This window comes from Elephas maximus, chromosome 3 (assembly GCF_024166365.1).
Source record: "Elephas maximus indicus isolate mEleMax1 chromosome 3, mEleMax1 primary haplotype, whole genome shotgun sequence".
NCBI lineage: Eukaryota > Metazoa > Chordata > Mammalia > Proboscidea > Elephantidae > Elephas > Elephas maximus.
Window position 1 is genome coordinate 2611476 of NC_064821.1, and position 27767 is coordinate 2639242.

Sequence of the window (27767 nt, forward strand, 5' to 3'; positions counted from 1 at the left end):
TTCCGCTGACCTTGTGCTCTGCCAAGCGTGATGTCCTTCTCCAGGGACTGATCCCTCCTGACAACATGTCCAGAGTATGTAAGGCGCAGTCTCGCCATCCTTGCTTCTAAGGAGCATTCTGGTTGTACTTCTTCTAAGAGAGGTTTGTTCGATCTTTTGGCAGTCCATGGGATATTCAACACTCTTCGCCAACACCACAATTCAAAGGCCTCAATTCTTCTTCTGTCTTCCTTATTTGTTGTCTAGCTTTCACTCGCATATGAAGCCATTGAAAGTACTATGGCTTGGATCAGGCGCACCTTAGTCTTCAAGGTGACATCTTTGCTCTTCGACACTTTAAAGAGGTCCTTTGCAGCAGATTTACCGAATGCAATGCGTCTTTTGATTTTCGTTTTTATAATTTTTACTGTGCTTTAAGTGAAAGTTTACAAATCAACTCAGTCTGTCACACAAAAACTTATATACACCCTGCTACATACTCCCAATTACTCTCCCCGTAATGAGACTGCCCGCTCTCTCCCTCCACTCTCTCTTTTCGTGTCCATTTCGCCAGCTTCTAACCCCCTCCACCCTCTCATCTCCCCTCCAGGCGGGAGGTGCCAACATAGTCTCAAGTGTCCACCTGATCCAAGAAGCTCACTCCTCGTCAGCATCCCTCTCCAACCCATTGTCCGGTCCAATCCCTGTCTGAAGAGTTGGCTTTGGGAATGGTTCCTGTCCTGGACCAACAGAAGGTATGGGGGCCATGACCACCGTGGTCCTTCTAGTCTCAGTCAGACCATTAAGTCTGGTCTTTTTATGAGAATTTGGGGTCTGCATCCCACAGCTCTCCTGCTCCCTCAGGGGTTCTCTGTTCTGTTCCCTGTCAGGGCAGTCATCGCTTTTAGCTGGTCACCATCTAGTTCTTCTGGTTTCAGGATGATGTAGTCTCTGGTTCATGTGGCCCTTTCTGTCTCTTGGGCTCATAATCACCTTGTGTCCTTGGTGTTCTTCATTCTCCCTTGATCCAGGTGGGTTGAGACTCATTGATGCATCTTAGATGGCCACTTGCTAGCGTTTAAGACCCCAGATGCCACTCTTCAAAGTGGGATGCAGAACGTTTTCTTAATAGATTTTATTATGCCAATTGACTTAGATGTTCCCTGAAACCATGGTCCCCAAACCCCTGCCCCTGCTACGCTGCCCTTTGAAGCATTCAGTTTATTCAGGAAACTTCTTTGCTTTTGGTTTAGTCCAGTTGTGCTGACCTCCCCTGTATTGTGTGTTCTTTTTCCCTTCACCTAAAGCAGTTCTTATCTACTATCTAATTAGTGAATACCCCTCTCCCACCCTCCCTCCCCCACCTCGTAACCACAAAAGAATGTTTTCTTCTCAGTTTAAACTATTTCTCAAGTTCTTATAATAGTGGTCTTATACAATATTTGTCCTTTTGCAACTGACTAATTTCACTCAGCATAATGCCTCCCAGGTTCCTCCATGTTATGAAATGTTTCACAGATTCATCACTGTTCTTCATCGATGCATAGTATTAGACTGTGTGAATATACCATCATTTATTTATCCATTCATCTCTTGATGGGCACCTTGGTTGCTTCTATCTTTTTGCTATTGTAAACAGAGCTGCAGTAAACATGGATGTGCATATACCTGTTCGTGTAAACACTCTTATTTCTCTAGGATATATTCCAAGGAGTGGGATTGCTGGATCGTAGGGTAGCTCTATTTCTAGCTTTTTAAGGAAGCGACAAATCGATTTCCAAAGTGGTTGTACCATTTTACATTCCCACCAGCAGTGTATAAGTGTTCCAAGCTCTCCACAGCCTCTCCAACATTTATTATTTTGTGTTTTTTGGATTAATGCCAGCCTTGTTGGAGTGAGATGAAATTTCATTGTAGTTTTGATTTGCATTTCCCTAATGGCTAATGATTGTGAGCATTTCCTCACGTATCTGTTAGCTACCTGAATGTCTTCTTTAGTGAAGTGTCTATGCATATCTTTTGCCCATTTTTTAATTGGGACATTTGTCTTTTTGTAGTTGAGTTTTTGCAGTATCATGTAGATTTCAGAGATCAGGCGCTGATCAGAAATGTCACAGCTAAAAACTTTTCCCAGTCTGTAGGTAATCTTTTTACTCTTTTGGTGCAGTCTTTGGATGAGCATAGGTGTTTGATTTTTAGGAGCTCCCAGTTATCTAGTTTTTCTTCTGCATTGTTAGTAATGTTTTGTGTACTGTTTATGCCATGTATTAGGGCTCCTAACGTTGTCTCTATTTTTTCTTCCATGATCTTTATCATTTTAGATTTTATATTTAGTTCTTTGATTCATTTTGAACTCATTTTTGTGCATGGAGTGAGGTATGGGTCATGTTTCATTTTTTTACAGATGGCTATCCAGTTATGCCATATCATCAGTCAGAACAAGGCCAGGGGCCGACTGTGGAACAGACCATCAATTGCTCATATGCAAGTTCAAGCTGAAATTGAAGAAAATCAGAGCAAGTCCACGAGAGCCAAAATATGACCTTGAGTATATCCCAGCTGAATTTAGAGACCATCTGAAGAACAGATTTGACGCATTGAACACTAGTGACCGAAGACCAGACGAGTTGTGGAATGACATCAAGGACATCAACCATGAAGAAAGGAAGAGGTCACTGAAAAGACAGGAAAGAAAGAAAAGACCAGTATGTCAGAGGAGCCTCTGAAACTTGCTCTGAAACATTGAGCAGCTAAAGCAAAAGGAAGAATTGATGAAGTAAAAGAACTGAACAGAAGATTTCAAAGGGTGTCTCGAGAAGACAAAGTAAAATATTATAATGACATGTGCAAAGACCTGGAGATGGAAAACCAAAAGGGAAGAACATGCTCGGCATTTCTCAAGATGAAAGAATTGAAGAAAAAATTCAAGCCTCGAGTTGTAATAGTGAAGGATTCCATGGGAAAAATATTAAATGACGCAGGAGGCATCAAAAAAGATGGAAGGAATACACAGAGTCATTATACCAAAAAGAATTATTCGATGTTCAACCATTTCAAGAGGTGGCATATGATCAGGAACCGATGGTACTGAAGGAGGAAGTCCAAGCTGCTCTGGAGGCATTGGCGAAAAACAAGGCTCCAGGAACTGATGGAATATCAGTTGAAATGTTTCAACAAACAGATGTAGCACTGGACGTGCTCACTCATCTATGCCAAGAAATATGGAAGACAGCTTCCTGGCCAACTGACTGGAAGAGATCCATATTTATGCCTATTCCCAAGAAAGGTGATGCAACCAAATGTGGAAGTTATAGAACAATATCACTAATATCGCACGCAAGCAAAATTCTGCTGAAGATCATTCAAAAACGGCTGCAGCAGTATATCAACAAGGAACTGCCAGAAATTCAGGGCGGTTTCAGAAGAGGACATGGAACCAGGGATATCATTGCTGATGTCAGATGGATCCTGGCTGAAAGCAGAGAATACCAGAAGAATGTTTACCTGTGTTTTATTGACTATGCAAAGGCATTCGACTGTGTGGATCATAACAAACTATGGATAACATCGGGAAGAATGGGAATTCCAGAACACTTAATTGTGCTCATAAGGAACCTTTACATAGATGAAAAGAGGCGGTTGTTCGTACAGAACAAGGGGTTCTGATTGGTTTAAAGTCAGGAAAGGTGTGTGTCAGGGTTGTATTCTTTCACCATACCTATTTAATCTGTATGCTGAGCAAATAATTCAAGAAGCTGGACTATATGAAGAAGAACGGGGCATCAGGATTGAAGGCAGATTCATTAAGAATCCGCGTTATGCAGATGACACAACCTTGCTTGCTGAAAGTCAAGAGGACTTGAAGCACTTACTAATGAAGAGCAAAGACCACAGACTTCAGTATGGACTGCACCTCAACATAAAGAAAACAAAAATCCTCACAACCGGACCAATAAGCAACACCATGATAAACGGAGAAAAGATTGAAGTTGTCAAGGATTTCATTTTACTTGGATCCACAATCAACAGCCATGGAAGCAGCAGTCAAGAAATCAAAAGACTCAGTGCATTGGGTAAATCTGCTGCAAAGGACCTCTTTAAAGTTTTGAAAAGCAAAGATGTCACCTTGAAGACTAAAGTGCGCCTGACCCAAGCCATGGTATTTTCAATCGCAGTATATGCATGTGAAAGCTAGACAATGAATAAGGAAGACCAGAGAAGAATTGACGCCTTTGAATTGTGGCGTTGGCAAAGAATATTGAATATACCATGGACTGCCAAAAGAATGAACAAATCTGTCTTAGAAGAAGTACAACCAGAATGGTCCTTAGAAGCAAGGATGGCGAGACTGCATCTTACATACTTTGGACATGTTGTCAGGAGGGATCAGTCCCTGGAGAAGGACATCATGCTTAGCAGAGTACAGGGTCAGCGGCAAGGAGGAAGACCCTCAACGAGGTGGATTGACACAGTGGCTGCAACAATGAGATAAAGCATAACAACGATTGTAAGGATGGCTCAGGACCGGGCAGTGTTTCGTTCTGTTGTGCATAGGGTCACTATGAGTCAGAACCGACCGGAGGGCACCTAACAACAACAACAACAACAGTAAGTGCTTCAAGCCCTCTTCACTTTCAGCAAGCAAGGTTGAGTCATGTGCATAATGCAGGTTGTTAATGAGTCTTCCTCCAGTTCTGATGCCCTGTTCTTCTTCATATAGTCCAGCTTCTCGGAGTATTTGCTCAGCATACAGGTTCAATAAGTATGGTGAAAGAAAACAACCCTGATTCACAGCTTTCCTGACTTGAAACCAGTCAGTATCCCCTTGTTCTGTCCGCACAACTGCCCCTCGATCCATGTAAAGGTTCCTCATGAGCACAATTAAGTGTTCTGGAATTCCCATTCTTCCCGATGTTATCCATAATTTGTTATGATCCACACAGTCGAATGCCTTTGCATAGTCAATAAAACACAGGTAAACATCCTTCTGGTATTCTCTGCTTTCAGCCAGGATCCATCTGACATCAGCAGTGATATCCCTGGTTGTATTTCCTCTTCTGAAACTGGCCTGAATTTCTGGCAGTTCCCTGTAGATACACTGCAGCAGCCATTTTTGAATGATCATCAGCAAAATTTTGCTTGTGTGTGATATTAATGATATTGTTGTATAATTTCCACATTCGGTTGCATCACCTTTCTTGGGAATAGGCATAAATATGGATCTCTTCCAGTCAGTTGGCCAGGAAGCTGTCTTCCGTATTTTTTTGCATAGACAAGTGAGCACCCCCAGCGCTGCATCTGTTTGTTGAAACATCTCAACGGATAGTGCATCAATTCCTGTAGTCTTGTTTTTCACCAATGCCTTCAGAGCAGCTTGGTCTTCTTCCTTCAGTACCATCTGTTCCTGATATGGCATGCTCAGACTAAATCACACATAGAGTGACTACCACTCCCCTAACAATAGCATGGGGGAAACTACTTTTTTGGGCACAAAACATGTATCCTTACTGTACTTAGGCCTTTCATACACACTGGCATGAACCTGGATAATGGATTCAACAGCACTGGCCCACAAGATGCAAAAGGGTCTCAGAGGAGCTAGCTACTAGTTTAGGCATGGTTGGACAGACCAAATTCAATTTTAATGGGAAGCTTGATTCAGAGGGAAAGGAATTATTAACTATGTAAGTAAATCGACGGCAATGGTTTTTTTAATGTAGATTAGAGGGAATTCTTTTCCAGGAGGAAGGTAAGGGATGGGAGTCAGCCTGGAAAGATGATTAGGCTTTACAGGTGCTCGAGATTCGGGTAGACTCAACAAATAATGCTGAATAATACCAGGACTCATCACTGGGAAAAAGATTGTACCCAGGCCCAAGAGGGCCTGTTGACTAATACAGATGGAGGAATTTGTTATGTAGGCGGTAAATCCTGCCTTCATCGCCATTTGCCTGGTAAGAATCAGTATGAAGCCAATCCCCAAGATGTGGAGTTTCAGTCCTCACCTTCCCACTTCTCCATCCTTATTGCCAGCTGTCCACTCAGAACTCCCCCTCTGCCCCTACCCACCTAGAGCTGAGTCATAGCTCACAATTTAGAAGGACACCATCCTTTAAGCCAGCTGCTCATGCAGTGGAAACCCTGGTGGCATAGTGGTTAAGTGCTACAGCTGCTAACTAAGGGGCTGGCAGTTCAAATCCGCCAGGTGCTCCTTGGAAACTCTATGGGGCAGTTCTACTCTGTCCTATAAAGTTGGAATCGACTCGACGGTAGTGGGTTTGGTTTTTGGTTTGGCCCATGCACCACTTTTCTGACCCTACCTAAAAGGAGCTAAAGCAGAATTCACAAGTTTAAGAGTACAGTGTCCTTGGGTTTGTTTATTCAATGGAATGACTCACAGAATATACAAAAAGGGCTATACTTAGGTTAACATCTTTAATATAACAAAAAGGATACAAATAATGAGACAACATAGGGTGAGGTCTGTATGGGTCCCCCACGCCAAGATTCCATGTCCCAAGGAAGGCACTACCCTTCCTTCTGCCCAATTTTATTGTAAGACATGATACAAGGTACACAAAGAGGTGAAGAAAACAAAGATGTCACCTTGAAGACTAAGGTGCACCTGATCCAAGCCATGGTATTTTCAATGGTATCATCTGCGTGTGAAGCTGGACAATGAATAAGGAAGACAGAAGAAGAATTAATGCCTTTTAATTGTGGTGTTGGGGAAGAATTTTGAATATACCATGGACTGCCAAAAGAACGAACAAATCTGTCTTGGAAGAAGTACAACCAGAATGCTCCTTAGAAGCAAGGATAGTGAGACTATGTCTTACATACTTTGGACATGTTGTCAGAAGAGATCAGTCCCTGGAGAAGGACATCATGCCTGGCAAAGTATAGGGTCAACAAAGAAGAGGAAGACCCTCAATGAGATGGACTGACGTAGTGGCTGCAACAATGGTCTCAAGCATGTGGGCATGGTGCAGGACTGGGAAGTACATAGGGTCACTATGAGTTGGAAGAGACTTGAAGGCACCTAACAACAACAAGAAGAGGTGAAACAGGTATCAGGTTACTATAAAAACTAGCTGGTGTAAGGCGGGATGGAGAGGTGGTAGTGTTGAACACAGAGGGAGGGGAGAAAGGAATTTCCAGAATAAATATTTTTCTTTCCTGAATTTTGTTTCAATCTCTATTCATGGCACCAACAGTTTATAGTTATGAAGTGAATAGTGAAAAGGAAGTTCTCTGCCATACAGTCAGAAATCTGGGAGCAATTCTCAACACAACTTTCTTTATTACTTTTAGACCCAGTCAATTAATCACAAAATCAAAAAGGAAAAGCAGTCTCTGCCTTAGTTCCAATTTCTTTCTACCCATGTCCCACATGGGGACCCCTCATGTTTTAATTCGTAGACTCAGGTGAAATGTCCCTCTTGCTAAGGATATTTCTTCAGCAGTATTAGTTTACTTTTGTTATTTTCCCTAATCTTTTTTCCAATCTACCTCTCATTAATTCTTTTAACAATTTTTTTTTTAGTTTGTTCACTGATGTTGACTGTGCCCTCAAAAGTGTAAGCTATACGGAGATTTGCCTGAGTCTGTTTAAAGATTATTGTTGTTGTTAGGTGCCTTCCAGTCCATTCTGACTCACGGTGATCCTCCGTACAACAGAAGGAAACAAGGCCTGGTCCTGAGTCATCTTCACAATCGCTAAGCTGGAGCCCACTGTTGCAGCCACTGTGTCAATCCATCTTTTTCGCTGACCATCTGTTTTAACAAACGTGATGTCCTTCTCCAGGAACTCGTGCCTCCAAAGTATGTGAGAGGCCATCCTTGCTTCTACGGAGCATCTGGCTGTACTTACAGCTTAGGAAACCTTATGCGGCAGTTCTCTGTCCTATACGGTCGGTATGAGTCAGGATTGACTAGTTGGCAACTGGTCGTTTGGTTTGAGGCTTCTGTTTACGGAGGAAATAAAGGCAAGAGGAGGAACCCAAGTCCGAGGCCAAGTCCCTGAACGTGCCCACCACTGGGCGGAGCCCTCTGCCTCCGCGCCGGCACCCCGCCCCTCCCGCCGAGAGCTCAGCGCAGGAAGCGGAAGTGCGCGTGCGCGGCCGGCAGCCATGATTCGCGGTCGGCCGGCTGGGGCGTGAGGTACGTCTGTGGCGCCGCCGGCGTCCGGCCTGGGCCGGTACCAGGTCCAGCCCGCCGGCCGGGGGGGCCCGCTGGGGTTCCGGATAGTGCCGGGCCGCGGGGCCTCCGTAGCCGGACTTGGCCTGCAGCCTCCCGCCGCCGGCGCTGCCTCTTCTCCGGGGCCTGGGCCTCGGCCGGCGGCGCAGCGAAGCGGCCGCTGTGCTCTCCCAGCCCGGCTGAGGAGTCCCGCGCCCGCCGCGTCGGGACGGCCAGGTAGGGGGGCGAGGCCTAGGTGTGTCGGGGCGTTAATAGGCGAGGCCGTGCGTGGGCGGAGACCAGGGGTGTCCGCGTCGCCGGGAGTCTGTGAGGAATGCGGGGTGACAAGCCCGGGGAGTTAGCCTGTGAGCGCCCCGCTGCCGCCGCCTGAGTGCGCCCCGCACCGGGCTCCGTCGTCCGCCTGCGTCCCCGCCGGCAAGGACTGTTGGGAAGCTCTTGGGGGTTCTCAAGGAAGTGGGGTTGTGGGGAGGCGTCTCCCCCTCCCCTGGTTTGTTAATGGGCTCTGGTGGCGCAGTGGTTAAGCGCTCGGTTGGAGCCCATCATCCACTCCAGCCACTCAGCGGGAGAAAGATGTGGCAGTCTGCTTCCTTAAAGATTACAGCCTTGGGAACCCTGTGGGGGTGGTTCTGCCCTATGCCGCTGTCGTTAGGTGCCGTCGAGTCGATTCTTACTCATAGTGAGTCCATGTACAACAGAACGAAAACACTGTCTGGTCCTGGACCGTCTTCATAATCGTCATTATGTTTGAGCCCCGTGTTACAGCCAGTATGTCAGTCATCTCGCTGAGGGTCTTTGTTTTTTTCCCTGACCCTGTGCTTTGCCAAGCATGATGTCCTTCTCCTGGGACTGGTCTCTCCTGACATGTCGGAAATTTGTGTGATGAAGCCTCGCCATACTTGATTCTAAGGCGCTTTCTGGCTGTACTTCTTCCAAGACAGATTTGTTTATTCTTTTGGCACTTTTGGTGTATTCCGTATTCTTTACCAGCACCATAATTCAGAGGCATCAATTCTTCAGTCTTTCTTATTTGTTGTCCAGCTTTCACATACATATGAGGTGATTGAAAATATCATGGCTTGGGTCAGGCACGCCTTACTCATACAAGTGAATCATTGCTTTTTAACGCTTTAAAGAGATCTTTTGCTGCACATTTGCCCTATGTAATCAGTTGTTTGATTTCTTGACTGCTGCTTCCATGGGTGTTGGTTGTGGATGATATCCTTGACAACTTCAGTCTTTTCTCAGTTATCATGAAATAAGATTATTGTGAGTGATGTCTACCTCCCCTGGTTTAATTGTTCAGGAGCCCCAGTGACACTTGGCTGCTACCTGAAAAGTCGGTGGTTTGAACCCACCATTCACTCCGTGGACCAATGAGCAACGTCATGTTAAACGGAGAAGAGATTGAAGTTGTCAAAGGTTTCATTTTACTTGGATCCACAATCAGCAGCCATGGAAGCAGCAGTTAAGAAATCAAAAGACGCATTGCATTGGGCAAATCTGCTGCAAAGGACCTCTTTAAAGTGTTGAAGAGCAAAGATGTCACCTTGAAGACTAAGTTGCATCTGACCTGAGCCATGGTATTTTCAATCACATCATACACATGTGAAAGCTGAACAATGAATAAGGAAGACAGAAGAAGAATTGATGTCTTTGAATTGTGGTGTTGGTGAAGAATATTGAATATTCCATGGACTGCCAAAAGAATAACCAAATCTGTCTCAGAAGAAGTACAACCGGAATGCTTCTTAAAAGCAAGGATGGAAATACTGAGTCTTACATACTTTGGACATGTTGTCAGGAGGAATCAGTCCCTGGAGAAGGACATCATGTTTGGCAGGGTACAAGGTCAGCGGAAAAGAGGAAGACCCTCAGCGAGGTGGATTGACACAGTGGCTGCAACAATGAGCTCAAGCGTAACAAGGATTCTAAGGATAGCTCAGGACCGGGCAGTGTTTCATTGTGTTGTGCATAGGGATGCTATGAGTTGGAACCGACTTGAAGGTAGCTAACAACAATAACAATCCAATCTGTGGGAGAAAGATGTGCCAGTCTGCATCCATAAGATTAAACCGAAAAAAAACAGCCTTGGAAATCTTGTAGGGTCCTTCTTTCCTGTGCTGTAGGGATGCTGTGAGCCAGATTGACTCCATGACAGTGGATTTGATTTTCAGTTTAATTGTTACAGGACTGCAACGTAGATGAAAAAATAAGAAACATGAATTGAAACTAGAATGCTAATTTATGACCATAGTTATCCCCACTTTAGGAGGAAAATACTGATTAAGGGGCACATTTCCAGGAATTCACTTGGCTCTAAGGCAGAAATTCCCGTCACAGTTGTGCCAAAGACAGTATGGCCACGTGATGTAGCTGAACAAGGTTAACATCGGAGACAGGCAGTTTATAGAGATCACACACCCAGTGTTTCTCCGAGATCCTAAGCATAGATAGAGACAGGTTCTGTGCTGGACTAGATGCTAATGAGACAGCCGTAATTTCTGCTTCCAGATAAAAAAAAGATAGCCACACTTAACAGGTTGAAGGTTTTTTGCAGTTAAAAACCAGGCGTATTTCCTTTGTCAGAGCAGCAAATACTGGAATTGAGGGCAAAACGAGAGGCGTGTTTTATGGAAATATTTCGCTATCTCCTGATCAGCCGTGCTGCAGTATTGTTGATTGTGCCTCATTCTTTGAAATAGTTGTTTTAGAAAGTACTTCTGTTTTAAGAATATGAGGTGTATAGCTATTGGAAAGTGTTCATTTATAAAACGTAACTTCAAACGTGAAAAAGTAAAATTTTAATTGATGATAATGTATATAGAATTTGTAATATAAATGGAAAATATATTTGTATTTAAAGCAAACGTAATAATATAGAATGAAGGTAATGTGTGTGTCTCTAATCTGTGGAAGGTAAGAGTAACAAAAGGACACTCTTTTACATACAGCAAAAGGTAGGAAGAAATATGTAGAGGCCAGAAAATCAAACAGCAGCTGCGTAAATTTCAACACTTAAAATGTGTAATTTTAATCGTCCTGTTTGAGAATCATTGCTAACTCCAAAATCATTGAAGAGTCCATTCTTTCATTGCTGCAGTTTCTCAAATGTGATTTTGTTTTTCTAGGTTATCACTGCCTAGAATTGGCATTTAATCTTTGAAATGCCCGCATTCCTCCCTACATCCCCATGACATCAATCCCATGTAGGATGGAAGCCATGTATTTTCCTTTGGTAACAAGATCTTACCTAATCAAACATCTGTGTAGCTCTCTCTCCTTGGGTGGGAGAAAAAAAAAAAAAAAAAATCTCACGATAAAGAACCAAAAAAAAAAACCCATTGCCATTAAGTTGCTTTTGATTCATACCAACCCTGTAGGAGAGAGTAGAACTCCATAGGATTTCCAAGGAGATGCTGGTGGATTTGAACTGCTGACCTTTTGGTTAGCAGCAAAGCTCTTAACCACTGCAGCAGAAAGAAAGAAATGTAAATTGCAAAATTGACCAGAAAAATGCAGATCACTTTTACAATGATATAAATGAAATGAGAATTTTTTAAAAAAGAGTTTAACTTCACATATGAAAAATCAAGGAGTCATCATGGATTCTTTAAGCAAAGTTGAAAAATATGTTCTGGAAATTCACCCATGTTGATATCAATTATAAATGTTTGTATGGATTTACAAGAAGCAAAGATGCCCATCTGAAAACATAGTCTGACCCTTGGGCCTCTGACACCCTGTGGAAATCAGGTTCAAATTTTCTAGCCTGGCCAGGCCTGGATGCTTCTCCTGCTCTGGGATGAGGAAATTGCTCCATCTGTGATTTCTGTGCCATACGGCTGAAACCTGTAGAGCTGCATGAAGAATGCAGATACCATCAAGGTGGAGCGATGCCTTGAGCCTGGGAGAAAGCCCTGCCCAGGCAAAGAGCTGAAGCCAAGGATCTGATACTCCTTAGTTACTCAACACCGTCTCCCCACACCATTCCTCATCTTCTTCCATTTCAGGTCCCAAGTGTGATCAGAAAGAAGTGGTCCAGTCTAGGCAGCTGTGGACCTAGGACAACCACCTAACACATCTATAAAATCACGAGTAAGGATTTCAACTGCTGACGGGCTGTGTAGACCAAACATTATTCATCTGCCTCCAGACTTCCTAGTGGCTTTGCTTCCATTCCCATCCTTCTTGCCTTCACTGGTTTCTTGGGCTGTAGAGAGAACATTCGCTTAGACTTCAAGAGGCTGGAGGCAGGAAATGGTGAGTACCACGGAGAACTGGGTAATTGTTAGCATAAACAGGTGAAGCTCAATGTGATTTGTTGGGGAACCAGCTATATACTCCCAGGTCTGTGTTTCGGTGGCAGAAGAGGCCAAGGTCTTTATCCTAAGAAGCGCCATTGTCAACGGGGCCCTTCCTGTACACCTAATGCGGTTTTTAAAGCCTTGGATGCCTGGGTCATTTTCCTTCTGTGACTTCCAAGTTGGCACCATGGGGCATTACCATCCCCACCCTGGGCCTTGGTGCTCTGTGTTGAATGACAGATCTCCTGACCAGAGCCTGAATCAGAACAGCTGTGATTGAGGAGGCTGAGCCCCAGGGCCTCCAGAGCAGGCCTTGTTCCATCACTGCAAACAGTGTTCTTTGCTTCCCCCAGGCACTGCAGTCTTTTCTAACACTGGAGCTCTAACTCGCACACTGTGTAAGGGGGTGGAGAACAGGAGAGATAGTAGGGCAAGAACCCTGGCTCTTTATGGGATCCTGCATGAGGTTTAGTGCTCTCATGACCTCACCAAAGGAATGAGGTAGGAGAGTGAGTCCAGCTGGATCATGTGTGGTGTCTCCAAAACCATCATCTTGTCCCCCTGCCCCCCTTATGGGACGCTGGATTTGCTTGAGGCTTTCAGGTGTGCAAGAAGCACGAGTCCCATTCCAGGTCCATGTCCTCCCTGCCTGTCTCTGCCTAGAGCTGGTGGTAAACTGTGAAATTATTTTACTGCTCCCCGGTCTTGGATTGGAATCTAAGAGTGTTTTTTTTTTTTTTTGCTGGAAAAACAATAGGAGATGGTTTTTTTTTTAACTTCCCAGGGTCACAGTCTGCACTTGAAGAAAATTTTGGAATCAAGTTTTTATGTTTCTACGGAGAATTTTTTCCATTTAATAGGTTTAAAACTTCTCAAACACAGCGAAATGCTTATTATGTAAAAGTTACTGTGAAACTTTCTTAAATCTTGAGAAGATTCTTAAAGACTCCTGTTACATTAGGAAGTCATGCTGGAACCCCCAATATGTTAAATATTTTAGCAGCATTCTCCTGGCTGAGATAAAATGTATGTACAGACTCTGATTTCCTTGGTTACTGTGTTTAGAAAGAGAGCTCTAATTTATATTTTTGTGATTTGCACAGATGTATTAGACCATTTAATAACAGTTGGGTTGTAAATGATTAAATTTTAAATGGTTTTATTATTAAAAAAAAAAAAAAAACAATGCCGTCGAGTTGATTCTGACTCATAGCGACCCTATAGGACAGAGTAGAACTGCCCCATAGAGTTTCCAAGGAGCGCCTGTCGGATTCGAACTGCTGACCTCTTGGTTAGCAGCTGTAGCACTTAACCACTACGCCACCAGGGTTTCCGGTTTTATTGTTATGAATGTGAATTCCTGGTAAAAACACTTAACATTTGTTTTGACTTTTCGCATGTTTAAAAGTATAACTTAGTTTAATGAAATTGTGTTTTTCCAATAGATAATGTCTTCAAAGTTCAAATCTCATTATGAACTTAGAAAGGATACTTCATGAAGACTTGTTCCTACTCTTGGCTCATCCAGAAGTTTTTTCCTCTGTTAGTTACCTTTAGATAATCAGCTTTATTGTAACTTTTTTAATCGTCTTGCTAGAATTTCTTTATGTCAGTGCGAACAAATGGAATAAAAATTTTTTTTATTTCTCCTCAGAGGTGTAGGGAAGGTAACGAGTGACCGGGCGCAGTCTGTTGTGCCACTGCCCCCATTTTGAGCGCTCAGGAGCAACCCCTAAGTTGTGCTGCCTCCCCCTGCCCCCATTTCAAAATGAATAGACATTGGTTGCGGCCGTGCATCTGCTGAAATGCCTTCCCCCTGTTTTTTAGCTGCCTGAGTCAGGCACCTTTCCTATTTGTGGCACTTTGGAATGTTATTCCACGCCTTGCCTGGAGACCCCCTGAACTTGCAGCCCAGGCAAGTGCCACTTTTCATCTCCACCCCTCACCCCCGTTCCTCCAACTTTGTTACACATCCTATAGCATGGAATTTGTGCTTGTTTTTACAGGGAAATTATCCAGGAGGTCTGTTCATACAATACATAGCTAGCTTAAGTGTAAATGTTATAAAATGCCATAGTATTGCGTTTGGTGGACCTTAGTTTTTCCTGATTTTTTGTTGATGATGGTGGTATTTTTTTTAAATCTTAGCACCAAGAATGGACATTTTGCTTTCATAAAACTTCCTGTGTTTTATAAATGTGAATTTCTAAGATTCAGGCATGAAAAGTTTAGGAATAAAAACCCTGCTGACCTAAGACAAGTTAAATCAAAATGAAGGGGTTGTCAGATTACTTGAGAAAATTGTCGCTATGTTGTTAGGTGCTGTTGAGTCGGCGCCAACTCACTTTGTACAGCAGAACAAAACACCGTCTGGTCCTGCACCATCCTCACAGCCATTGCTGTGTTTGAGCTCATTGTTACAGCCACTGTGTCAATTCATCTCCTTAAGGGTCTTCTTTTTCACTGAAATTCTACTTCGCCAAGCATGATGTCCTTGGTAAAATTAATAAGTGAAAATCACGTTTTTTTCCAAGTTTTAAATAATGCTTTAGCTTTCTATTGTAAAAGGTATTATGATCTAACAATGCATGAAACTTTTCATGTAATGTTTAAACAACACTAATATAAAAACTCAAGTATGAACAAAACTTGGGGTGTTCTTAGAGGCTCTGAGTATGTCCCGCTCTGATCTCTTTAACCTGGAGGTAACTACAGTCTATATATTAGAAATTTATTATTGTTGCCATTATTCCAGCTTCACCACTTGGGTCTTAGTTTCGTAAACAATGTATTTCTTCAATTTTGTATAAATGCAGTTACTCTGTATGTGTTCCTTAGTGAATTGTTTTCCTCATGATGTTTTTGAGTTTCACACATGTTAGTGTCTGTAGCTCTAGTCTACGCATGTCCCTGTGCATGTATGTGTTCCGCTTGATGAATTGACCACAATTCACCGCTCCTTTGAACAGCTTAAGGAACTTGTGTTGTTTAAAGTTTAGTTTTTGCTCTTGTGAACAGTGCCGCTCTGTCATTCTCTTCCCATACTGTATGTACACGATACCTCTCCAGTGAGGGGAAAATGGCTGAGTTGCAAATCATAGCCAAATTTAACCTTATTTGTTTACCAGTTTTCCCTTCTATGAAGTAAGTATATGTATTTCATCTGTTCCATTTGCTTGGTCTATACAGAGGTTCTCAAATTTATCAGTTTTTATTTTGTAATGGGTGTGAAATAGTATCTTACTGTAACTTTACTATGCAGCGATCTTGCACTACTACAGTACTGACAAGGCTGTGCATATTTTCCCACTGTAAATTCACGTTTTTATGACCTTTTAGGGATTCTTTGTAGAGGTTGGAAATAGGTATGTTTATTACAAATTTTTTCTTAGCGTGTAGCTTAGGTACCCACTCACTTTTTGTTTCCTTTGATGAATAGTCCTAAATTTTAATATAATTGAATTTGTCAATGTCTTCCAAACCAAACCCATTGCTGTTTAGTCGATTCTGACTCAAAATGACGCTATAGGACGGACGAAAACTGCTCCATAGGGTTTCTATGGAGTGGATGATTGATTTGAACTGTCAGCCTTTTGGTTAGCAGCTGATCTCTTAAACACGTTGCCACCAGCGCTCTGTCAATCTCTTCTGTCTTGTTTTTTTCACTCTCTACTATTGTCATGAAATCGTTTGTTTATAACTTCTGAAAATGTTACAGTTTTCCATTTTGACATTTAAAGCTAATCTACTTGGAATTGATATTTGCATGTAGAGGAAGTAGGAATACATTCATAGTTTCAATTAGATGATTAGTTGTCTCTACCCCACATGTTAAAGTGTCTGTAGTTGCCGACCCCGACATGTCTGTCAGTTTTTCGTACTGTGTGGGCTTTTGTGTTGCTGTGATGCTGGAAGCTATGCCACCGGTGTTCAAATGCCAGCAGGGTCATCCGTGGCAGACAGGTTTCAGCTGAGCTTCCAGACTAGGAAGAAGGACCCAGCAGTCTACTTCTGAGAAGAATTAGCCAGTGAAGACCTTGTGAATAGCAGCAGAACATTGATATAGTGCCGGAAGTTGGGCCCCTCAGGTTGGAAGGCACTCAAAAAACCACTGGGGAAGAGCTGCCTCCTCAAAGTAGAGTCAACCTTAATGACGTGGATGGAGTCAAGCTTTCAGGACCTTCATTTGTGGTTGTGGCACAACTCAAAATGAGAAGAAACAGCTGCAGATATCCATTAATAATTAGAATGTGGAATGTACGAGGTATTAATTTAGGAAAATGGGAAATTGTCAGAAATGCAATAGAATGCATAAGGATTGATATCCTAGGCATAGTGTTCGATAATGTCTGAATTCTATTGTATCACCTTTGTTTGGAATGGGCACAAAGGTGGATATCTTCTGATTAGTTGGCCAGGCAGCTGTCTTCCAGATTTCTTGGCATAGGCAGGTGAGCTCCTCCAGTGCTGTATCTGTTCATTTAAACATCTCATTTGATGTTCTGTGAATTCCTGCAGCCTTGTTTTTCATCACTGCTTTCGGTACAGCCTGGACTTCTTCTTTCAGTACCATTCGTTCTTGATCTTATGATACTTCCCAAAATGGTTGAATGTCGACCAGGTCTTTTGGTACGGTGATTCTGTGAAACCATCCATCTTCCTATATTGTTCAACATTTTCCCCATAGAATCCTTCAATATTACAACTCGGGGCTTCAATTTTTATTTATTTTTTTATTGTCCTTTAAGTGAAAGTTTACAGTTCACGTTAGTTTCTCATACAAAAATTTATATGCACGTTGTTATGTGACCCTAGTTGCTCTCCCTATAATGTGACAGTACACTCCTCTTTTCCACCCCACATTTCTCATGTCCGTTTAACCAACTCCTGTCCTTTTCTGCCTTCTCATCTTGTCACGGCTTGAATTTTTTTCTTCAGTTCTTTATACTTGAAAAGTACCAAGTGTGTTCTACCTTTTTGGTTTTCTAACTCCAGGTCTTTGCACATTTCATTATAATACTTTGTCTTCTTGAGCTGCCTTTTGAAATCTTCTGATCAGCCCTTAATACTTCATCATTTCGTCATCTCACTTTAGCTACTATATGTTCAAGCACAAGTTTCAGAGTCTCTTCTGACATCCATTATGATCTTTTCTTTCTTTCCTGTCTTTTCAATGGTCTCTTGTTTTCTTCATGTATGATATCCTTGATGTCATTCCACAACTCGTCTGTCTTTGGTCATTAGTGTTCGATTTGTCAAATATTTTCCTGAAATAGTCTCTAAATTCGGGTAGGACATATTCAAGGCCGTATTTTGGCTCTTCTAGACTTGCTTTAATTTTCTTCAGCTTCAACTTGAACTTGCGTATGAGTGATTGATGATCTGATCCTCAGTGGGTCCCTGGCCTTGTTCTGATTGATGATATCGAGCTTCTCCATCGTCTCTTTCCACAGATGTAGTCGACTTGATTCCTGTGTATTTCATCTGTTGAGGTACATGTATATAGTCGCCGTTTATGTTGGTGAAAAAATGTATTTGTGATGAAGAAGTCATTGGTCTTGGAAAATTCTGTCATTCGATCTGTTATGTCACCAAGGCCATATTTTCCAACTACCATTTTTTGTTTCCAACTTTTGCATTCCAATCACTGGTAATTATCAGTGCATCTTGATTGCATGTTTGATCAATTTCAGACTAATATTTAGATCCTTGATCCATTTTCAGGTAATTTTTGTATATGGTGCATTCCCTGGGTAGTGCAGACAGTTAAGCGCTTGAATGTGAATCAAAAGTTTGCTAGTTTCAATCCACCCAAGAGGGCCTTAGAAGAAAGGCCTTGTGACCTACTCACAAGGGACCACAGCCATTGAAGACTCTGTGGAGTGCAGTTGTACCCTGGCCCACGTGGGTCTTCTGTGACTTGGAATTGACTGCAACTGAGGTTTTTTTTTTTTTTAATTTTTTAGCATGTGGTATGAGGTAGGGTCCAACTTCATTGTTTTGCATATGGAAATCCGGTTGTCTGAGCACATTTGTTGAAAAGAGTATTACTTCCCCGTCGAATAATGTTGGCATCCTTCTTGAAAATCGACTGAGCATAGATTTAGTTTAATTCTGTTGTGTTTTATATGTACGTCTTTATACCCGTGTATAACTGTTTTGGTTAATGTAGTTTTGTAGTAACTTTTGATGTCAGGAAATATGCATTGTCCCATTTATTTCTTTTTCAGAATTGTTTTGTCTATTTGAGCCATTTGCAATTTGTATGAATTTGAGAAGCCATTTCTGCCAGTAAGACACTGGAGTTTTGATGGGGATTCCATTCAGTTCATAGAACACTTACAATAACACTGATGTCTTAACATTAATCTTCCAGCACATGCAGACCGGTGGTGAATTCGTTTAGGTGTTGTTTAGTTTTTTTCAGTTATGTGTTACACATTTTGATGTACTTGCCTTTTTCTAGATATATCATAAAAGTGAGATGATAGAATATTTGTCCTTTTGTGACTGACTTAATTCACTTACCGTTTTGCCAGAGACACAGGACTTTGCTGGGAGGAAGATCTCAGTGTTGTCAGAATTGATTGGAATGTTTCCTTTGTCTCCTTGTCATAGTACTCAGTTGAACCCTATGTCATTCATGTTGTTATTGTGTTATGACAGGCAGAATCACACCAAAAGCGTATGCCCCTGAGCAGAAGTGGAGCTGTGAGGAATTTAGGCTTCAGATACACACGAGCCTGCATTCTGACCCTGGCTCGTCTACATTCTACTTGGGCAGTATTGAGTATATGATTAACTGATAATCCCTTAAGTTTGCTGAAATAGCTATGAACCTATTTCACATAATGTGTGTTTAATAGAGTGGTTATAACTGGAGTGTAATGGTTTTTCCAAAACCTTTCCTGTATTGTAGTTGCTCAATAAATGGAATATTTGATCATTAATATTTTGTAGTAATGTGTAGTAGGATTTTTGATGACTTTGACGTATACGACCTGTTTCCCTACAATGGAGAAGACATTTAGATTTTTGCCTAAGGATGAAAGCTTGTTTTAACTCCATTGTGCCAGGAATAACTGGACACGACCTAGGCAATTTACTCACCCCTGCCCTGACAAGAGGAGCATAGCTATCCTGCAGCTGCCCTGCTGTTCAGTCCCATTTCAGCATCAGAAATGTGATATGGTGGCCTTTTGTCTCTTCACGAATGTGAACACCAGTCTGTTGAGTCTGTCTCTCAGAGTCTAATCCTTAGTGGGCCCTACATCTGGGTAGTTCTAGACATCAGGGTCCAGGTAGTCATATGCTCATGTACCTTTTAGTGGGTGCCAATGTGAAAACATTTTGAAGTAGAAGCTCTACAGGGCAGGTAAATTTCTTAGGATTCATGGGCAAATTAACTGCTAAGCCCTCTGCATTTCAGTTACCTTCCTTACAAAATGGGAATCTTAACCTGTTCTTCAAGGTCAGCAAACACAAGGGCATGCTACTATGCTCTTTGCAGAAATAAAGGGTTTTGTGACTTAAAATCGAGTGTGCTTGTGGGTGTTCCTGGGTGTATGTTCATTGGAATGGTCCTTTTTAATTGGATTAAGTTTGAGAATTGTGTAGACATCTAGATTCTCATGTTCTCGGTCCCTCAGCTGAGTTCTGGTAACTTTCTCATCTCCTTGCCTCTTTCCAGGAAAACGTCAGAGGGGATGATGGCGCATCTGTTGAGTCATATAAAAATTTGTAACAGACATGTAAAAATTTGTAATTTTTAGAAAGAATATCTGCTTTTTGGCAGGTGGTCTTGTCACCTCCTGTTGACCTTGGTTGCCGGTTTGTGTAGGCTTCTAGACCTGTCATGGTTGGTGAAGGACACAAGGAACAGTTACCAGCCCCCCAGTGTTTCCTAGTTATTAATATCTCATCCTGTTTTGTTAAGTGTTCTGATGGGTCTTACGGGAGGAGATCAAATTGCTTTTTTGCAAAGAAATGATGATCTGAATGTGGAAATAGGTCATTGATTTGTAGAGGATTTCTCTCCCTTCTGCTTTGTGTTCTGACTGTTCTGGAACATAAATATACAGAGGAATAAGATGGGAATTGGTCAGTGTCAAACCGTGGACAAATAAGTTGAGTGTGTTAGAAATATTGTTAAATTTATGGATAGAATGCCAAGAGTCAGGATGTAAATGCAGACTGCAAAAGGCCAAACTCTGGAGTAGAACAGAGAAACTTGTGTGACTTTTCTATGAATTTTCTGTACCCCTACACTGGCAGCCTCACCTGTTCTTTTGCACACGTTGGGGAAGATGATATCTTGCTGATCCAGAATATGTGGGCTGTTTTAGGAGTCTGTGCTGTTTGAGGATGTGGCCGTGGACTTTACCCAGGAAGAGTGGGCTTTGCTGGATTCTGCTCAGAGAAAACTCTACAGAGATGTGATGACGGAAACCTTCAGGAACCTGGCCTCAGTTGGTAAGGAGGATTTCAAATTTTTTTTTTTTCATTGTGAATGACCATGTTGTACTCATGGAGATAGTTTGAAGGTTTCAGTTGAGGAATGGGAGTATTTTGAATCACATGACAGATGTCCACTGCTCTCATGGAGCTTTGTTTCTGTAGTCTTTCCATTGACAGCAAAAATCTGCTTATTAAACTGAGTTTGTATTTGTCTCCTGGTGAAAAGCCTTGAGGGTGTTTAAGTATTGTAATATTGTGCATTGGCTTCAGGGGTCACTTTGGACATGGATTTGTAGGTTGGTGCTTCCTTGGAGTTTTACTGTGTTTATTATAAATTTGACATCATTATTTTGTTGCAGATAAACTCATAGCAGTTCATCTGTAGAGACCAAAGTATTGGCCCAGTGTCAGGGAAATGGTGCTCCCATCTGTCCTGTTCTCGTGATCTGCCTTTTCCCATGAACACCATGTCAGCCACGCCCACTTGTTCTCCCAGGGAAAGATCTAAGGAGAGTGGAGTTAGGAGTTATTCCGAGCCAAGGTGGCAGGACACACTAGGAAGGCAAGAATCCTTTGAAGAACAAGCCCTTCATGGAGGGGATTACATTTAAATAAATGACCTTGAAAAACTCTGTTTGAGGAGGCTAAATTTCCACATATATACTTTGCTTTTTTTTTTTTTTAACATCAGTCCTCTAACACCATCTGTGTTTATGGAACAGAAGTTCCCCATTTCTCTTTTAACGTTTCTTTCGTGCACATGCATTGTATGTAGTACCTTTCGACTGTGCTTCCCAATTATGACACTGTTATTTTCAGTCATCAGAGAGTTATTTTTTAGTAAACCGCTTACCCTTTTTACCTTTGCCAACATCCAGGAACATCCAAATGCCTCATAGTCTTTCTGCGCTCACAGGTGCCTTGTTCCTCACCAATTCTGTTCCATGTTGTGAAACTCCACTTAACATTATCCGGTCAGTTTCTCAACAGGGTGATAAAGGACAGATAGTGTCCAGTGAACAGTTGATAATGCGATTCATGAGAGAGAACTCTTGGTACACCATCTCAGGAGAAATTTGTGAATTCCATGGCATTGAAGAGCAGTGTAACTACCTGGGGAGTCATGTGAGGTGAGTGTCATTTGCACGATTATTAACAGTATCTCAGGAGTGAGTCTTAAGGTGTCAGAGCATTTACTTTTGTGTATGTGTGTATATAAAAACTAGCTCTAAAATTGTGTTCACAGAATTTTCATACTATATTTTCATATACATAAGTGTGATATTTAGTATTTGAAATATATTTCACTTGTACTGAATTATCAGAAAGCCTCGTTATTTAGGAACACTGACAGTAACAGAATTGACCTTTATGAGATGATTTAACCTATTCCACATGAGATAACTCAAGGGAGAAAACAGGTATTTACTGTGTACTATAATTATGAAATTATAACTAACATACTGCTAATAGCATGCTGCCTGTTTTTAACAGAAGGCTTACAGTTGAGGGCCTCCATGAGAGTAAAGAAGGGAAAGTAAATCAAAGGAAAGAAGGTCATCAGTGTGGAAGATCTTTCAGCAAGATTGCACATCTTACCAGGATCAAAAGAACTCCTCCTAGAGAAAATCCTCCTGAGTTCCATGAGTGTGGAAAAGCCTCCAAGTATCAGTCTTCATTTAAGTGTCACATCAGATCTCATACTGGATGCGATAACTATGAGTGTAAGGAGTGTGGAGTGGCCTGCAGTTGTTCCTCTTACCTAAAAACTCATGTAAAAACTCTTACTGGACAGGAAATTGATAAATGTAAGGAATGTGGCATCACCTGTAGTTGTTCTTCATCTCTTGCTACACATACAAGAAATCATTGTAGAGAGAAGCCATATGAATGTAAGGAATTTGGGAAAGCTTTTGGTCAGTTCTCAGCCCTCATTGAACGAAACAAAATTCAAAGTGGAAAGCAATCTTATGATGGTAAGGAATATGGGAATACCTGTAGTTCTTCCTCATCCCTCAGTAAACATATAAGTATTGACAGTGAAGTGAGGCCCTATGAATGTAAGGAATGGGGGGAAGCATTTAGTAAGCCCTCAGAGCTGACTGGCCATATAAGAACTCACAGTGGAGAGTGGCCTCATGAATGTAAGGAATGTGGAAAAGCCTTTAGTTGTGCTTCATCCCTCACTACGCATACAAGAACTCACAGTGGAGAGAGGCCTTATAAATGTAAGGAATGTGGGAAAGCCTTTCGTTACTCTTCATCCCTCAGTAAACATAAAAGAATTCACAGTGGTGAGAGGCCTTATGAATGTAAGGAATGTGGGAAAAAATTCAGCCGGTCCTCACACCTCATTACACATACAAGAACTCACAGTGGAGAGAGGCCTTACGAATGTAAGGAATGTGGGAAAACATTTAGCCGGTCCTCACACCTGATTACACATATAAGAACTCACAGTGGAGAGAAGCCTTACGAATGTAAGGAATGTGGGAAAGCCTTTAGTTGTGCCTCACACCTCACTACTCACATAAGAACACACAGTGGAGAGAGGCCTTATGAATGTAAGGAATGTGGGAAAGCCTTTAGCCAGTCCTCAAATCTCATGAACCATGTAAAAACTCACAGTGGAGAGCGGCCTTATGAATGCAAGGAATGTGGAAAAGCCTTTAGTCAGTTGTCAAAGCTGACTGGCCACATAAGAACTCACAGTGGAGAGCAGCCTTATGATTGTAAGGAATGTGGGAAATCTTTTTGTGATTCTTCTAGCCTCACTACACATATAAGAACTCACAGTGGAGAGAGGCCTTATATATGTAAGGAATGTGGAAAAGCCTTTAGCCAGTCGTCACACTTGATCAACCACATAAGAACTCACAGTGGAGAGCGGCCTTATGAATGTAAGGAATGTGGGAAAGCATTTAGCCGGTCCTCACACCTCACTAACCATATAAGAACTCAGAGGGGAGAGAGGCCTTATGAATGTAAAGAATGTAGGAAAGCCTTTAGTTGGCGCTCAGCCCTCAATACTCATATAAGAACTCACAGAGGAGAGAAGCCTTACAAATGTAAGGAATGTGGGAAAGCATTTAGCCAGTCCTCCCACCTGATCAACCATGTAAGAATACACAGTGGAGAGCGGCCTTATGAATGTAAGGAATGTCTGAAAGCCTTTAGCCAGGCCTCTTCTCTAATTCAACATATAAGAACACACAGTGGTGACAGGCCTTATGAATGTAAGGAATGAGGGAGCATCTTCAGCTCTCTCTGCCGTTTGAAAATGTGAGAAGGTGCGCTGAAGAGAAATACACATGACACGTGACAGATCCTGTAAATGTAAAAGGCAAGGAAAGCCTTCAGTGGCTGTCCCTCCTTAGAACCGCTGTGATACCGCACACACTGGAGAGACTCTTCGACTGTAAGCAAAGAAATTCTTCAGTTGTAGCACAAGACTTTGGTTAAGTATCAAATGTTATTTTGATTCTGTTATATAAAAATCGTCTTTATTAAAAAATCTCATCAACCCTTTGTGGTACAAACCACATGTGGTTTTATCAGCATGTTTTTAAGGTTTTTATTTATACTTTTTCACATTATAAAGCAGTATGTTCTCTTTGTGGAAATTTTGATTTTAACTGAAAATTATAAGGAAAAGCAAAAATCACTCAGAATCCCACCACTTGTTATTTTGGGTATTTTCTCTTGGCCATTGTATGCAGAGCAGTGTTTCTGAAAGAATCTGGATGATACCCTCTGTGTAGTGTTTTCATTGATTTCCTTAACATTTTCTGCAACTGCAGTTGATCCCTAGTTTGCCACTGAGGAAACTGCCCAGAAGACTTTAACCTACATCTCACCATTTCTCAAAAATGTCTCCAATGGTGCTGTGAGAGGCAGGATTGTCACTGAAGGAGGGGCCACACTGGGGATACAAAGAGATGGTGGGCCTGCCCAGACCCACAGCCTGACCTAGATGCAGTGGAGCTTCTGTCCAGCACAGGCACAGAACCGTATCTTGAAAAAGCCCTGCTTTTGTTAATTTTGTAGTTCAAGGAGAGAATGCACTGAGCCAGGAGTTGAGGCTGCAGCTGCTGAACTGGGCTGTACCGGTGACTACTGCTCCACCTGGGCGCACACCTGCTGCAGGGCCTGGAGATTATCACAGAGCTCCTCTGCCCCACAGTGAACTGGAACCGTGTTCCTTGACTTCCATATAAGGGGCTTGGAAAATAGTGACTACAGGTAGCAAAAGCCTTCAAAAAGGCCTCACATTGACCTAGAAATTCTTTAAGAATCATCCTATGGAAATCCTTGGGCACCGTAGTGGTACCTTGATAATTGTGGTAGATTGTGGAAATAGTGAGAGGTGGAATGATGTCAGTGTCCATCAGGAAGGGAGTTTTTAGATAAATGCCTGGCTACATGTCACACTGTTGTACTGCCACTAAAAGAATTTCTTCAGAAAAATTTAGTCCACAGGTAAAGCAGTCATAGTTTAATGTGTGATAGGACAGGTGTCATGGATTTAATTATGTCCTCCAAAAATGTGTGTATTCACTTGATTAGGCCATGATTCCCAGTATTCTGTGGTTGTCCTCCATTTTGTGGTTGAAATTTTATGTTAAAGAGGATTAGGGTGGGATTGTAACACCCTTACCAGGTCACATCCCTGATCCAATGCAAAGGGAGTTTTCCTGGGGTGTGGCCTGCACCCACCTTTTATCTCTCAAGAAATGAAAGGGAAGCAGGCAGAGAGTTGGGGACCTCATGCCACCAAGAAAGCAGTGCTGGGAGCGGAGCATGTCCTTGGGACCTGAGGTTCCTGCGCTGAGACGCTGCCAGACCATGGGAAGAGTGATGACAAGGACCTTCCTCCAGAGCTGACAGAGAAGAATGACTTCCACTGGAGCTGATACCCTGAATTTGGACTTGTAGCCTAACTTCTGTCTGTTAAAGCCATCTACTTGTGGTATTTCTGTTACAGCAGGACTAGACAACTAAGACAGCAGGTATAAAATAGTGTGTACATAATGTTGGCAGTTTTATAAAAAATGTGTATATACAGACAGATCAGCCTGTAGAGATCTGTCCCAAAGGTGAAACTAAGTGATCTCTTTACTCTGTCTGCTTCTCCCTAACTGCAAACTTTGGCAGTGATTGTTCATTTCTTTTACAATTTTAAATTTAAAAATATTAATTTGGTTTTGGGAGGTACAGTATCACTTTTGACAAATATATGAAGTCATAGAACAAGTGCTACCATGAAAATACACAACAGCTCTCATTTTCCTCCAAAAAATTCCCTAGTGCAGCCACTTTTTTTTCAGTCATGAACTCCTGACACCTGCCCGTGTCCGTGTCATGCTGTCTGTAGTTTTTTGATTCTGGCTCCTGTCATTTACTGCAAAGAACTTGAGTTTGCCCAGTGTTGGTGAACGTACTGATTGTTCCTTTTTTTTGCTGTGTAGTATGTTGTATAGATACTCCACAGATTGTGTATTTATCAGGCTAAAAATATTTGAGTTTACAGTTTTTTTTTGGTTTTTGTCTTTTTGAATAAAACTGTTACCAACATTCATGCACAGGGTTTGAAGTGGACATAAGGTTTAATTTTTCTCATCTGTATCCCTATGACTGGGATTGCTTTGTCCTGGTAAATGTATGATTACCTTCATAAGAAACTTCCAGTCTGTTTCTCAAAGGGGCTGTGCCATTTTATATTGCACCAAAAGCCTGTAATTCCAATTGCTGCTGCAATCTGGAGAGGCAGCTTTCTAGAGGAATAAAACACAGTCTGTTTGCCTCTGGCTTTAGGGGAGGGATTTGGCTTGGCAGCTCACCTGACAGACATCCCTGTATTTGTGAGGACAACGTGTGGATGTAGCACCTGGATTAGTCCTCAGGCCCAAGTGTATGGAGCTCAGGCTGTGCCACTCGTGCCTAAAGAGAGCTGGAGGAAACCTGCAGTGTCAGAATGCTGTGGCTGCGGGAATCCTCCACTGGACAACCCACACAGAGCAAAGTAGGGACAAAGATGCCCTCTCCAGGAGCCTGGCAGGTGATCTCACAGGAACCAGGAATGAAAGCCCTTTGTGCACTGATAACTGGCCCAGGAGAAAGGTAAGGCCCAGCTCCATTATCACAGATGAGGCAAAAATGGGATACTGTAGCAGAAGCAATAAATTAATAACCAGGACAGAGGTCAAGGTGTAGCTTTTTATTTTGTTGGTTTTCCATCAGTAATAAGCCTCGTCTTAGCGATGTCAAAGCTTAGTTCTTGATTCCCAATGTGCTCCCCCTTCCTGGAGGAGCTTAAAGTTTCTGCCCTCTGGGCCTGTCTGCCTCTCCTACCAATCCTCTGACTAACCAGACGCAGCAAAATCTGATCTGACCAGTGAAAGGGCACAGCTCTAGAGAGCCAAGTGTGCCTAGGATTTCCGACACCGACCATAAATCTGGGGGCTTGTGGAATCACCCAGCTTTCCAACTAACTGGCTAAAATTCAGTTGTCCCCACAAGTCCCTCAGGTTCAATAAGTTGCTAGGATGATGAAGAACTTAGAAAGTGCTATACTTCCAGTTTGAAAACAACAGAAAGGATGCAGATCAGGACCAGCATACAGCAAAGCTACACATGTCGAGGTTTGGCAGCGTGTCCAATCTGGCGTTCTCAAATCTCAAGCACACCTTAGTTCTTCCCTCCTCCTGCCCAGGTGTGTCTATCACCAACCAGGAAGTTACTCAAAATGCAGCGTGCGGAGCGTTATTAGGGTTTCGTTACGCAGACATGACTGAACCATTGATCATAAGTTTGAACTTGGTCTCCAGC

The 27767-nt window shown here is 42.3% G+C and overlaps 3 protein-coding genes across 6 annotated transcripts in view; all 3 read left to right on the plus strand.

Annotated features, from left to right (window-relative positions):
* Positions 1 to 8096: 8096 nt before the first annotated feature.
* Positions 8097 to 27767, plus strand: part of LOC126071865 (zinc finger protein 345-like) — a 110382-nt gene continuing 90711 nt past the window's right edge. For 2 of the 4 annotated variants that reach the window (XM_049876235.1, XM_049876228.1), the window contains exon 1: positions 8306 to 8394. The gene's annotated coding sequence lies outside the window, so the exon portion shown is untranslated. Of the gene's footprint in view, positions 8143 to 8305; positions 8395 to 20896; positions 20955 to 27767 lie in introns of those variants that run through there. The other 2 variants (XM_049876234.1, XM_049876237.1) reach the window with 2 other exon arrangements.
* On the plus strand, positions 8306 to 26106 carry LOC126071870 (zinc finger protein 883-like). The gene is made up of 5 exons (XM_049876268.1): positions 8306 to 8394; positions 12189 to 12438; positions 20828 to 20954; positions 21919 to 22069; positions 22434 to 26106. The coding sequence occupies exons 2-5, from the start codon at positions 12436 to 12438 to the stop codon at positions 24184 to 24186; spliced, it is 2034 nt and encodes a 677-aa protein (XP_049732225.1). The 5' UTR covers positions 8306 to 8394; positions 12189 to 12435; the 3' UTR covers positions 24187 to 26106.
* Positions 8306 to 27767, plus strand: part of LOC126071871 (zinc finger protein 883-like) — a 231011-nt gene continuing 211549 nt past the window's right edge. The window contains exon 1 of the mRNA XM_049876269.1: positions 8306 to 8394. The gene's annotated coding sequence lies outside the window, so the exon portion shown is untranslated. The remainder of the gene's footprint in view (positions 8395 to 27767) is intronic.